The following is a 14,385-nucleotide window of genomic DNA, read 5'->3' as shown; positions in this document are numbered from 1 at the left end:
TTTTATTGCTCTTCTATTGATTTTATTTTCTGCAGTAGCTTTATCTCATTTCTCGTTGTTTATCATTTATGTATGTTTTCTCTGGCATCATTGTAAATGAGGGTCGCCCTCAATGATCTCTCCGAGAACTTAAATAAAGGTTGATGATGATGATGATGATCCCTAGGATCAACACAGGAGTCAAGCAACTTTCCAAGGAAGTGTTCTGCTGTGGACTGTGCTGACCTGAGGGATCTCTGTTGTTTTGTCCGTAAGTTAAGTATGTGCTTTGCGTAGCAGTAGGGGGCACCAATGCAGACTCTGGCTCCAAAAAGTGTCATTATCGTTATTTTGGCTTCACTCTTGTGCAATGAGGTATGGTGGAGACGTATCGCCCATCTTTATATAGAGTCAATGTGTCAGTAGTTCAACGAAATGACGACCAAAGAAACAACAATACCAAGCACAGAACAATTAGACCTGAGGACAATTACTCCAACTGTTACTACGTCTCTCTCTCTCTCTCTCTCTCTCTCTCTCTCTCTCTCTCTCTCTCTCTCTCTCTCATTTGTTCCAGCTCAATTTGTTTCATCAGGGCTGCAGGTACCTCAGCCCATATGGCTCTCGAATTGTTTTTAAATTAGCACGGCATGAACCTCCTCTGTGAGCTCAATCTTCTAAAGCTGACACTCTTTCTCTGTTCTTAACCCTTGCAGCACTTTCTTTTTTATGCACAGTTTCAAAACATACCGAGCAGTGAGCTGGAGAGGAATTTCTGGGTTCTGGGGTTTGATGCGATGCAACTGAAGCAGTGTTCCTTTAAAAAAAGACGGAGCAATAAATAGCCAACAAGAAGCATCAAAAGAGGGGCCAAGTACAATCCAATGACGAGAGCCCTGGTGGCAATATATTAACATATGCCTGTAGGTGGGAGAGACAAAGAGGTTCATAGAGAAAGATTCATGGCTGATATGCAGCATTGATTTACCATTTCCCAAGCCCTCAAGAAAGGAGAAAGATAGAGAGAGAGAGAAAGAGAGATACAGACAGAGAGAGAGAGAGAGAGAGAGAGAGAAACTGTTGGGGTGAGGCAAGGCAGAAGGAAAGCGATGCAACTCATTAATATAAAAGGAAAACTTTGTAGTTGTTCTGTTTTTGTCTCCATATATCAGCCTGCACCAATACTTCAATGTGCCTGAAATCTGGGCTGTAAGTAGCTTCAAAAAAGGTCTCTGCGAGTCACCACTGAGGACATTTATCAGCAGGTATTGGAAACTACAGCCTTTTCTCTCGCTGTATTCTCCACTGTGCCCTCAGGGACAATACAAAAAAAAGCATAATGGGTACATGAAGAGTTCCCACACAGTTTCTTCCAAGGTTACTGCAGATATATGGATGGCTTCACCACCACGATAAGCAACCCGGGCAAGAACCAGAGGAAAGTGTCTGCCACCAGCCTTAGCGGGGTGAGGGCAAAGGGATTGTTTCATTCAGTGCCGCAGGGAGGCACCGAGAGGAGAATGTGTGACTGAGCAAAAAAAACAAGCATGACTGATATCTCATGGCAACATCAAATGACTCAGACCATGGTGAGCATTTGCAATATCACACAAACAGGCGCACCAGTGGTTGCATGATGATAACAATGAAGAGCAGAAACTGACACACAGCTTCTCCTCCATCTTGGTTTTTCTTTCACCACAGCTTCGCTCATATAACCACTAAGAGCAGCACAACACCATCACTTTAAACTTTCATGTGATTCTAGTAGGGTCCTGTTCAGCTGGTGTAAAAGAGCCAAAAGCTCAAATATTTCAGTGTTATATAGATAGATAGGCATAGAAACTGCCTTAATGACTGACTTTTGGTTAGAAAAGTACAAAAAAAAAACATTTCCTAATCGTTTATTGACAAAGATAAAAGGTATTTTATGGGGCTGTCATGAAAGGCGGATTCTTTTGTCTAAACATTTGTAAAAAAAAAAGTCCAGATTCTAGATTCACACGATGTTCATATCTGTTTTGATACGGCCAAATTTGAGGTCAACTCCTGCGCTTGGTCTAAATTGCACAAAAACAAGGGCAACATTTAGAAATGTTGCCCTTGTTTTCATGCAAATGTGACAGGATGTGTGTGTGCAGGAGACCATCAGAATGCATGATCCATCAAAATTGATTTTGATGCACCAGAATTATGAATTAGTTGTAGTTTTTTTTTATTTTTATTTGGGCTCTCTTGGATACTAAATAACAGAGATTATATCATTTTGAACATGTGGTATCAGACATTTTGACAACCTTACGTTATAGCTGTTAGCCATATTTATCACAACTGGTCAGGGACTTACATGCTACCACAGCTAAGCCTCGGCCTGCTCGAAAACAGCTTCTGATGCTTCTATGCTGTAAGAGAAAAGATGCAATGGAAGGATTCTCGACGCTGCCTGTTGATGCTAGCAACTCAATAAATGGCAAAGGCCTTCACTGCTCCACTGAACCGATCCCTGCAGACTCGACAGCAGTCAGACTCAAGCTGTGAGCGGTTCACACGTCTTTATTAGGCAGCTCTTTGATGAATCTTTTCACTGTCGCATACACTGCACCAAGGTGTTCTGCTGTGCTCTCCCTGTCCCCTTAAAACACAATAACACCGTACTTAACCACTCATCTGTCTGAAAAATGGCCACACACCCACTCTTGCTCTGTCAAATACAAACAAAAACAATATTCAGTTTGATAGTTGAAGAATATGAAACCTGAGGGAGAGCCGTACAGCATCAGATACAGTAAATCAGAGATGGATGGAGGGATAGCCAGAGACAGATGGAAATAGTAAGGATGTAAAAAAGGGGGAGAAAATGTGATGGCTTGACAGCGTCTGCAGACAGGCAGAAAGCAGGACTGACAGGTGGGAAGGTGTAGAGCCCAGTTATTGCTTCTTCTGAGCTGACCCGCTGCACTTTGTCACTGTGATGGACAACGCAGGCACAGGACAGTACGTCTGCAAGTGTTCGACTTTATGCAGGATCTCCTGTTTACAAAAATACCCCAAAATGCAGGCGGGAGTCAAGGAGAGTGTTGGTGTGAGCGTTAATGCATGCATATCAGGAATGGATGCATGTGTGTGTGTGTAAGCATGCAAAGGGGCCTCATTAATCCACATTTCTGCATGTTTGGAAAGTTGATGTTATCTGTTGTGGATATAGGGTTTAATTAAGGGTCTGAAATGCTCTGTTAGTCTGTCCTATATAGTAGAACGCTGACAGGCTTTATAATGCGTGAACTTTAACAACACTTCCCATTAAAAACTGCTCTGCAGGATGAATGAAGCCCATTGTCTGTTAGTGTGAGTGTGTGTGTATCTCCATTAAAGTGCATGCAAATGCATATTCCTGTGTGGGTCCCTGTTGAAAATCTGCATGGTTCTTATCAGGTCTAAGACATCATGGTGGAGTGTGTGTGTACCTGTTAGGATGGATGTCTGAGTCTTGCATACGATAACGTGTGTGTGAGTGTGTTCAGAGTTTCAGGACTACCATGTTTCACCTCTCACTTGTTATGAAATGTTATTTAATAAACCGTGTTTTAGAGCGGTTTTGTGCAGGCAAAGACATCATCCCTCACACTGCCAACACCTCGTACTAGTGTACTTTTTAAAAACGTTTCTTCATATTCTTTTAAGTAAATGTTTTGAAGCAGAAGCCTCATGATATGTACCACTGTATGCTCTTCTTACTCTTTTTGTTTTGGAGCATCTAAAAGATTCTTGTGCAGGATTAAAACCATTCCCTTGACCCCTAGTTGTTGACCAGGTGTGATGTCATCTTTGTCTTTGTTGGACACGCTCCTCACCTCTGTACTCATTGGTCTGGTCTTACTGCCTGAGATATACATATGCGGATGTATTTGATTGGTTTTCTTTACCATTTTCTCAATTTTATACCTGCAAATAACTATATTTGCAAGCCGAAACGCGTCTGTCTAATTTATTTAAAAAGTTGATCTTCTCACTATAACAAGTGTTGCTGGAGCTTTTTGACCTCTTCACGCCTTTCACCCTTCATGCACCTTGTTGGTTGGTGAAGTTGTGCCAGAAAAATCCCACTTTGCTTCTTCAACACCTCGTACTATACCACAAAAGCAAAAGCGTTTGAATCACCTGAACATTTCTACATGTGCATGCTAAAGAAGGTAGATGTTATGTTTCTACCTTCACAACTTTTCAGGGCTTGCATCCAGTCTGAATTAATTTAAACGGTCCCTCGAGTTCAGTTTCACACAACACCTGCGGCCATATTTAATAAGCATTTCAGAGGAAGGGAATGAGTCCAAACCGGGCCAAACGCCTCAGCTTTTATACATATTTAGTTCTACTTTGAGGAGAAAAAAACTCTTTTTATAAATCAAGATGATCTTAACCCTGCCAGGATGAAAGAGAGAGCTGAGGAGCTGCCCAACTTTATACAGTGATGTTTTCTATGTTTTTATTTGTACGATTACAGATATGAAGTTTATGTTAAATAGTATGAATCTATCCATGGCTCTGTGATGTTCTGAGGATACCTGAGTCTGTGGTTCTGAGTGTTTGTGGATGTGTGCGGGTGAATCCCATGCATGTGAGCCTTCATGCATTGTCAGGGTGGTACCTCTAGTGGGTGGCCCCTGCAGTCTTTGCAGACCGGTGGAGGAGAGGAGTAGTGGTGGAAGACCGAACCGGAGAGGTTGTCGATCATCAGCATCTCCCCCTCCAACGTGTCCTTGATGAGGAGAGATACACTGTCCAGCCACTGGCTCTCCTGGAACATATACACACACACACATACACACACGCACGGACACGTACACACGGGACGCAGGCCGCAGACCAGTATTGCACGCAGGCGCAAACAAGTGCACATGCGGACATGCGAGGACAAAAGAACACGCAGGGAAATGCATACACCAGAGTAAGAGATGTAAAAGTGTCTTTGCGCACACGCAGGTATGCTTAACAGATTATTATCAATTCAAAAAACAAAATGCACACAGTCATCCACACAGGATTAAATCCTTCATTTCTAACAATATTTAAAGAAACTAATTCTAAATACTTTCCCTGTCTTACAGATCAAGAACAAATAAACCACAACAGATCTCTCAGTGATGCTTTGTTTGTTCTTAAGGAGTGTAACACTTTTTTTTCCCTCAATATTGTGACTTTAAAACCCTCATTAGCCAAGTAACACATCATTTTACTATCAAAGCCTCGAGCACGGAGAGCGGTGCAATTAGGTTTTTGATAAATCACCTCAATTAAGCTGTTCAATACCTTGTTGAAACAATTTAAGATTTAAGCATTTGCTTTGTGCTCTCTGGGTACTATTAGGTTTAAAGCTATTTAGACAGAATCAGTCAGGGCTGTTTCTACGACCCCCTCCCCCCTCTCCCTCCCTCTTTGAATCTCATCTGTCAGATTGGTTTTTCCCAGACACTAATCTGAAAGCTACTAGAATAAGAAAGCTACTTTCAAAAAAAACTGTTGTGTTTTGCGGAGCTGTTAGTTCACCATGAATGTGGAGCCGCTGTGCCTGTAGCACATTCACAACAACCAGAATAAACTGTTATTACATCAGCAGATATATCTCCAAAGATACTGAGAAAACCAGGTCGCTCCTCTTCAAAACCCCACACAGGCCTATTTTGATAACACATTTTTTCTAAAACATCGCTGATAGGGGCTAAACTTGGAGCCGTTATGCAAACACACATTATCTGACACAGTTCTGTTACAATCACTCACGGCTCAATGTTTGAAAATGAGGGGGCTAAAATATTTCAAGAGACAGGTGACTGTATTTCAAGCTTTATAAATATACCTACCTAATATCACGTTGGCTTATGAAACGCTGCTGTAGCTTCACATTTTTTGGCATGAAGACAAACTGGCTGTGAGGCTCACTCGGCCATTTTTAGCCCTTTAAATGTACGAAAAAATGTTCTCTCGCTCCCTCACAGACAGGCCCCCGAGAAACAGTAGTTCATTCTATGTAGGTGGGGAGCTTGATAAAAAATAATGTTTGATTGACTGAGGCGGCCTATGTGCTGGCCTCCATTAATAACTGTATTAGTAGACAACAATAAGGCCTGTCTACAGAGGATGGGAGTTAAGAGAGAGAGAGAGAGAGAGCGAGCTGAAATTAATTACTGCGTCTATCTGACTGTCACTAGCTCAGCCAGTATCTCTCCTCTCTCACTCTCTCCATGTGTGTCGACGTCCTACAGGGTCCCCTCTCCTCCCTGTGCAACATATGAGCTGTTCCACCCTGACATGTTCACTGTTTGTTGTGACACCTCGTACAGGTCACACAAGGTGTAGCTGCTTTAACTTTTTGAAATCTATCAACTTTCTTTGAGAATAAAATGATTCTTTAAGTATATGATTTATTAGTTATTGTTTGAGGAGCTTCTACTGATATTAAAAAAAGGTGAAAATTCTCCACAAAATGTCAGTTTGTGTACTTTATCTCATGAGCCTTTTTCAGTTACTACACACAAGCTCACACACACGCTCACACACACTCACACACACGCTCACACACACTCACACACACGCTCACACACACTCACACACACTCACACACACACTCACACACACTCACACACACACTCACAGACGTACATAGAAAACATACACACACTAACACTGTGCACTGAATAAATTGCATCGGTCTGCCAGATCCCTTATTGCATCACTTGGTAGACAGACAATAGAGAGGGGGGAGATCAAGATGGAGAGAGAGAGGGAGAGAGGGAGAGAGGGACAGAAACAGAGAGGGGGAGAGAGAGAGACAGAGAGAAACAGAGAGAGGGAGAGAGGGACAGAGGGACAGAAACAGAGAGGGACAGAAACAGAGAGGGGGAGAGAGAGAGACAGAGAGAAACAGAGAGAGAGAGAGGGAGAGAGGGACATAAACAGAGAGGGGGAGAGAGAGAGACAGAGAGAGAGGGACAGAGAGAGAAAGGGACAGAGAGAGAGAGAGAGGGAGAGAGAGAGAGAGAGCAGGAGAGAGAAGGCGAGGGAGAGAGAGAGAGAGAGAGAGAGAGAGATAGAGAGGGGGGAGAGAGAGAGGGACACAGAGAGAGACAGAGAGAGGGGAGAGAGGGACAGAGAGAGAGAGAGAGAGAGAGAGAGAGAGAGAGAGAGAGAGAGAGAGAGAGGACAGAGAAAGAGTGGGGGACAGAGAGAGAGAAAAGGGAGGATGCTGCCAGTGTGTTCTCCGAGGTCTGCATTAAATGTCTTTGTCAGCCAACGCTGTGCTCAAACAGCGAGCTAAAAATGGCTCCATGCAAACCAACTTTAGCCCCACAAAGGTGAGACACTTGATGACAGATGATGAGTCATCTCTATGCGTGTTTCTGCGTGGACATCTCAGGCTATAAATAGAGATTTCATAATGGGAACGTGAGGCTCCGCAGTCAGACTGTGATGCAGTAACCAGAGAGCATCTACTGTATGTAACCTGAGCTCACACAGTCTGCTGAAGCTTCAATTACACAATGAATTACTTTAATTGGTCGGACAACACGGGTCTCTGTTACTCAGCCAGAGGAAGATAGAAAAAACACACTTTTACATTCTCAGTAATTGTTTTTTTTAACATACTTGCAGTGAACTTTCTTTAAAGTATTTAACCTCCGCTCTGTTCTTCCATTCTCTACGTCTTACTTTTTCTCTCTATGCATAAATGTTTGACCTTCTTTATCCGTCAACGGTTTAAAAGAAAGAATGAATTTCTACAAAGAGATTCTCATAATGAACGTTATCATGCAACGTGGCTGTCAATCATTTTCACAAAAAAAAAAAATGAAACAGAGCAATGATTTCCTGCCCTCTCCCGTGTCGGCGCCATTCAAACAATATACAGAAACGACTGCCATATTGTTTACCTCCTTTGTATTCCTCCAGCCTGTGAATCCAATATGTAATTTTCTCTGCATGACCTAATGCAATGACACTGAGAAGCAAACTGACAGGCAGCCGGAGAGAAACAGAACAGAATGCTTCAAGTAGGGATGTCTCCAGTAAGCGTTTTTGTGATGGATACTAATCTGAATAGTTAATAATCAAAGTATGTGATCACACTGGGTGATGATCTGAAATTCAAACTTCCAAACATAGCAGAGCTCCAAAAGTGCAAATTAAAAACTTCTACCCAATGTTTAATACCTTAATGTTGCAGTGTATGATTGAGCGCTAACTACCGTCCACTTCCACTCCAATTCTTGCTAACATTTAGTGCTTTAACACTTGCAGAAATCTCCTGAAAAACACAGAAATTTCCCGGAGGAGCTGCATGTGTGAACACAAACAGCCAAATTTTTCACTCAGACATTTTGTTTCTCTTTTTGTCTCTCTCTCCTCCCCTCTTCCAATCAGCTCACAAAGCTCCACAATAAAGCCCAAGTTAATACGGTAAAATACCGTCATATAAAAAGTTAAATCCTGAAGTTACCTCGATAACTGAATATCCTGCTTTATAGTAAACCCCTCAGAAATGGATGAGACTAAAACAGTGAGGTCATTTTTGTTTAGTCAAAGTGACTCTTTCATCAAACAAGAATTGAAATTCTCATAAAAGTTCCTGTAGATCTGCATGAGACATCCCTACTTTCAGACACACAAAAAAACACGTTCACCATCAGCCACACACAAATAAAAAAAAAACATCTTTGACACTACGAGGAAGACTTGCTCACACACACACACACACACACACATACACACAAACACACACGCACAGAGATGTACACACTCACTTGTGCTGGTGAGTACAGGCTGGAGTCACGGGAGTTGTACCCCCCTGAGTGGGCGGCGGCTGATGCATGACGCATCTTCCTCATCCCGTCTCCGTTATCTCCTCGGGAACCTCCTCTGTCCTTCCCCCCCGTCGGGCCCCCGGGCCCCGATCCCGCAATGACCAGTCCCTTGTCCATCTTTGCACCCCCGCAGCCGGGGGCGCCCATGCAACAGAGGGTGCCCTGGGCCAGCTCCAGCTCAATTTCCGCATCCATCTCCGCCTCCTCTTGGGCCTCCTTGTTGGAGTCGTCCAGGTGCTTCATCAGCACGGCCACCACCACATTGATGAGCACAAACTGGGCGGTGAGCACGAAGGAGACAAAGTACATGGGCGAGATAAACTGAAGGCTCGGATTGCAGGCGTAGTCCACGTTTGTGCCGTGGTCAGGTGGACACTCCCGCAATGTGTCCTGGTGTCCCGGAGGCAGAGGAGGAAAAAAAAGGGGAGGATGGAGAGCAGTGTTTGAAAGCATTCACAAAATTACAGTTTTTCCTAAAACATGTGAAACATTACACAGCTGCTAAGCAACTAAATCTGTTTTATTTTAGAGTTGTAACATTCATTCATTGTTGAAGTGAGAGCCAGCTTCAGAGAGCTAACAAGCAGAAAAAGTACATTTTAGGTGATAAAAAAAATGCATCTAGCTGAAGTTAACAAGGCTCTTTGTATTCATGACAGCTCGTATAATCATCATTCTCTTCATTATTTTTCCTTCCATGCAAAAACAACACGAGGAGCGTTTTTCTTCTTCGGTGAACAAGGCACACGGTGGAGTTCAGCCGGAGCAGAACCAAAGTGACAAGTGTTTTTTTCTGGAGGAAGTACACATTTCTCACCCAGGCTGTGACCTCACATAACACTTACAGCCCTGCGAGCTGGTCTTTTCTATCTAATTTGACATTTACACACGGCTCTTCTTCACACATATCCAGTTTTTCTGACTTCACGCCTTCTCAATGTAATTTCTCTTTTAGATTTTTTTTTCCGCATCATTTTTTCACTCTCTCTCATGCAGCTCTCTTTCCCTCCGTTATCACTTCTCTCTCTGGAGGGGAAGAAAGCATAATCCCGGGTTCAGTTTTTTTAACCTCCTCTCGATTCTCTTATCCTCCCATTTACGACATTTCACCGGTGCCTCCTTTTTCCTCCCACCACCCTCTCACCTATCTGCCTCGCCCTCGTTCTGTCCTCTCTCGCCTGCTGTACCGCCGCTATGCAACTAATTACCACGCCGCCTCACCTGCCTCGTACTAAAACGAGTCTGATCTACCTCCCTCACAGCCCAGGTAGTAATTTGACGTTGAGATTTACTCTGCGAGGTAGCATCTGTGGCCCGCTGGTTTACTTCATGGCCCCGCTACGAGCCTGTATCCAGTGTGTGTTTAATGGTCCACACCCGACAAGCTCCAGTATAATCTCTTTTTCCCCTCGCAGCCTAGGTGTGCGGATAGCTGCTGATGTGTGTTCAGGGGAAATTGGTTCTTTGTGTGTGTGTGTGTGTGTGTGTGTGTGTGTGTGCAATGAGGCATAGTCCCTCCCTTCCCCATCAGTAGAAAAATCTATGCTGCCAATGCTGAGCAAGCGCATTTCCTTTTAGCGCTAGTAAGCATGACTAGAGTAGAGTTAATGCTTTTTCAATTAAAACTCGTACCTTCATAATGCCATTCCAGTTGTCGCCCGTGGAGACTTGAAACAAAGTAAGGAAGGCCATGCCAAAGTTTTCAAAAGTAGCGTGACGACTCATACCCTCACATGGGTAGTCTGCATTGCAAACTGAGGAATGAGAATATGGAGTATGGGAGGGTGGATGGAGGAGGGAAAAGAAGTTATCAGGTCACAGATAAAAAGGAGATGAGAGGATAGACAGACAAGAAGAAGAAATGGAACAGGGGAGGAAGCAGGGATAACAATAGAGAAAGAGGCTTGTGAATTTAAACACTTCACATGTCATTACTACCAAAAAAATAAATAAAAAACAGCCTGCATCATTTATGTTCCTAAGCTGGATGACTGTCCAAACAAGCCAACACAGTGTAGACACTGTCTGTTTTTTAAATCAGCAGCAGTGTGACCAAACACTATTTGTCTTTTTGAGTTTATATCCCAAGATAATCTCTGGAATAGCCTCGAGAAAAAAGACACTTGCTTTCTCCACTAATCCTCTCTCCTGCAAAGCTCCAATAGTAAGCAATGCTGCCACTGGCTGCAGCAGCAGCAGCACACAGGGGAGATGTGACAGTTTGTAAGATATATCTCCTGACTTCAATGCGGATATTTTAGGACAGTACTTATGTTTCAGAATGCTAGCGTGGGCTGAGTCCCTAACGGTCGTCTGACTGCAGGAGAGAACTGATAAAAAGGAATAAAGCATGAAGTGGGAAATAAGGCGATTTCATTAATATGTGTGTGTGTCCTTTTTGCATTTATGTACTCGTGCTGAGTCGACTATGATGGCAAGAAAACATCCATGTGTATATAATCACCTTAAAGGCTTTATATGTGATTTTTTGATCCAGCAGGTGTCGCCCTTGAGCACCAGCATGAAACCAAAACAACTTGTGCTGCATTGTTGTGTTAGCATGCTAATGCTAGCGATCTTTGTTATGTATCTTCACACTGCATGTAAATTTACCTGAAATGAGCGTGATCTAGAAACACAGTTAATCAGTGAGTACAGTATGTTATTCTTCTTTTCTCTAGTCCCTCAATTAAACTACTTTTATACACGAGGGGAGGAGTCAGCCGGCCGTCCGGGCGATATAAACAAACTGAAGATAGGACTCTGAAAACTCTAAAAACATCACAGACAGTGGGACTCGGGTGTTACACTCATTGTAGACAGTCATGACTCACAGAGTTATTTTCAGAGGATATACTTGATTTATATTATATTTAAGTGTGATATTTAAAATCACATATAAAGCCTTTAAACTTATACGGTAAGAATCTGTGGAGCAGTCGCTCTTCAACGAGGACTAGATCAACATTTCTGCATCGTCATGCAATACGATCAAAGGATGACTCAAACTAGTGAAAGAGCATACTGTCTGTACCTGATCTCTATAGGCAAACATTGACAACATACCTATCTGCTCATATTCTGTACCACAAACAGTTTCTCAAAGAAGTAACACAAACTCACCAAGTTCTCCGAAAAGCTCTACTCCTAAGGCGGCGTAGATGAAAAACAGCAGCATGAAGAGCAGGCCCAGGTTACCCACCTGCAACACACACGCTATGTGTCAAAGGAAAGCACTAACACTCCTTTAATCTGGAAACAAATCAACAAAAAGTGATACAGATGAACATTGCAGATTGATTTTATCATTTATATGTACAGGGACCTTGTACACTATTCATCATAAATGTTGCCATTTGATTCATTGTACCAGAGTTAGCTTCGAGCTGGTTCACATCTGCAGACCCTGGGAGCTGTGATAAATCTTATACAGGTCAGTCACATTAAAATAGTTGGCTTGAATCAGGGAGAAGAATGTCCTCAACTTTTGTTTTTATTATTTAAATTCACAAATGGACGTGAAGTTTAAAATGCATGGTGCACATTGTTTTTAAAACAGCATGAAAACAAAATGCTTTTAAAATGTCAGCTAGGACTCTAACTTGTTCCTAGTATTTCTGACTTTGGGATTTTGGGATTTGGCTCAGTTCCACCATAAAGCAGCCTTTCTGTGCCAAACTAAATGGTAATGGTGGTAACGATGTTGAAAACCCTTTAGGTATTTAAGTGCAATCCCATTAAAGCTGCACACAGGCCGGTTTTATATCTACTCTGATCACAACGCCGCGTTGATCTAAGTGAGGGAAACAAGCGGGAACATCCTTTTAAAAAACAAACAGAGAATCGAAAGAGACCAAGTACTTTGAGTTTTTTGTTTTATCTTTCATCACTAGAAGTGCACTGATTGACACAAGTCTTTGTGGTACACAAGTCTGAAGTATAAAAAAACTGCAGTTCCTCGAGTGTCCACTTGAGGCTATCTGCAAAAAGCCCAGAAGTCACACACACAGTAGAAATAAACATGTTAAATAAAAATGTATACAGCCTCTTCTTCGTCTTCCTACAGCCTGCTGACAAAGAAGATTTTGGTCTTAAAAGTTCATCTCTCTATTGGCACACATAAGACGATAACTCATCCATTTTTTTTGATTTGATAAAGGATAAGAGTTTTTTGATATTTACATGGAGGGTATGACTGATATGACTGCAAGCAGATTCATTGTAGCTGTTTGTCAGGAGGCTTAAGGCCCGGCTCAGCTCCGCCTCTTTGTCTGTTACTTGAGTGACTGAAGGTTAGGCTGAGGGAGAATTGTCATCACGGCGCCTGCCTTCGTTTGGGCTTGAAAAATTCTCCTTCAGTAACTAATGGGTGCCATAACTGAGACTACATGTATGGTTTATAGCAGTGGTTCTCAACTCGTCGAGCCTCAGGACCCACCACCAGCTCCTCACTGAAAAATAGCGACCCAAATTTCTGATATTTTTCAACCGATTAGATTTATTTAATGCAAAATGGTGCAGTGCAGCTTCAGTCAAATGTTTGTACCTCAGACGGTGCAAATCATCTGACGGAAGAAAGAAACTGAACAAACCATGTTTTAAAAAAGACAGACTTTTTTAAGGGCACATGCTCGCGACCCACTGATAACACTTCCGCAACCCACTTTTGGGTCCAGACCCACCAGTTGAGAACCACTGGTGTAAAGAGTCTAAGGAGGAAACGTAACTAAAATGATAAATAATAAAAACAGATGTTTGGATGATTGAGCAGATCCCTCGCCAGGAGAGAAGACACTAAATATTTGCTGGATTTGATACACAAAAAAATATATGATGACGATATCAGAAATTGTTCTTAAAACACGCACACAGAGTTTTTAAAGAGAGGATTTAGAGACATTTGTCCCAGAGGCTTTATGGCAGCTTCAGGCTGGCTATAATAACGCCTCGCTGTCAAAAGATAATCCTGAATGTTTCCTTATTAGTGCCTATTAGTTTGAAGAAAAAGCTCTCTGTAAAAAAAAAAGGTGCCGAGTTAAACAACTTGTGAAAGGGATTGAATTTAAAGTACCGCAGGATTGGACTTTAATTAGATTTCAGAACAAAGCATCTCGAGCAAAAAAGAAATGCATCCATAAGAACAACTTCTTTTATTCTCAGGATTTCAATGTGTTTGATTTTGTTCTTTTTCTCCGCTTTGAAATCCAGCACAATAACAACTCCTAGGTAAGCAAAATAAAAAAACAAGTTACAGTATTCTATTTCTATACATTTGACTGCAGCGAAAGGCTTTAAGACAAATGGTTCACTATGATTCTCTGATGTTGAAGAGGTGTTAAGGAGGAAAAGGGTTTCAAGATTATCTAGATGTTTGTTGCAGACTTTCACTGTGGACCCTTTAAACCCTCTGTAACTGCATGGGTAATTGTCTGTAAATTGTTCTCAACTATCATCTAAATAAAGAATAGAATAAAAAGAAAAAAAGAAACAGCAACAGGAGGTCGTAAAAACAGGTAGAAAATATCTGAATGTACATAAAGCAATTAAAGTG

General features: G+C 42.2%; 1 protein-coding gene across 5 annotated transcripts in view; it reads right to left on the bottom strand.

Annotated features, from left to right (window-relative positions):
- The window catches only part of LOC109999830 (voltage-dependent T-type calcium channel subunit alpha-1I-like), an 88,256-nt gene that overhangs the window by 12,249 nt on the left and 61,622 nt on the right, over positions 1-14,385 (bottom strand). For 2 of the 5 annotated variants that reach the window (XM_020654975.3, XM_065964407.1), the window contains exons 28-31: positions 11,958-12,036; positions 10,467-10,588; positions 8,775-9,224; positions 4,625-4,774 (exon numbers count right to left, since the gene is read on the bottom strand). In XM_020654975.3, the coding sequence (XP_020510631.3) occupies positions 4,625-4,774; positions 8,775-9,224; positions 10,467-10,588; positions 11,958-12,036 (801 nt within the window). The remainder of the gene's footprint in view (positions 1-4,624; positions 4,775-8,774; positions 9,225-10,466; positions 10,589-11,957; positions 12,037-14,385) is intronic. The other 3 variants (XM_065964409.1, XM_065964410.1, XM_065964408.1) reach the window with 2 other exon arrangements.

This window comes from Labrus bergylta, chromosome 16 (genome assembly GCF_963930695.1).
Source record: "Labrus bergylta chromosome 16, fLabBer1.1, whole genome shotgun sequence".
NCBI lineage: Eukaryota > Metazoa > Chordata > Actinopteri > Labriformes > Labridae > Labrus > Labrus bergylta.
Note: the sequence above shows the minus strand (reverse complement) of the source record. Positions and strands in the feature narration are given on the sequence as shown.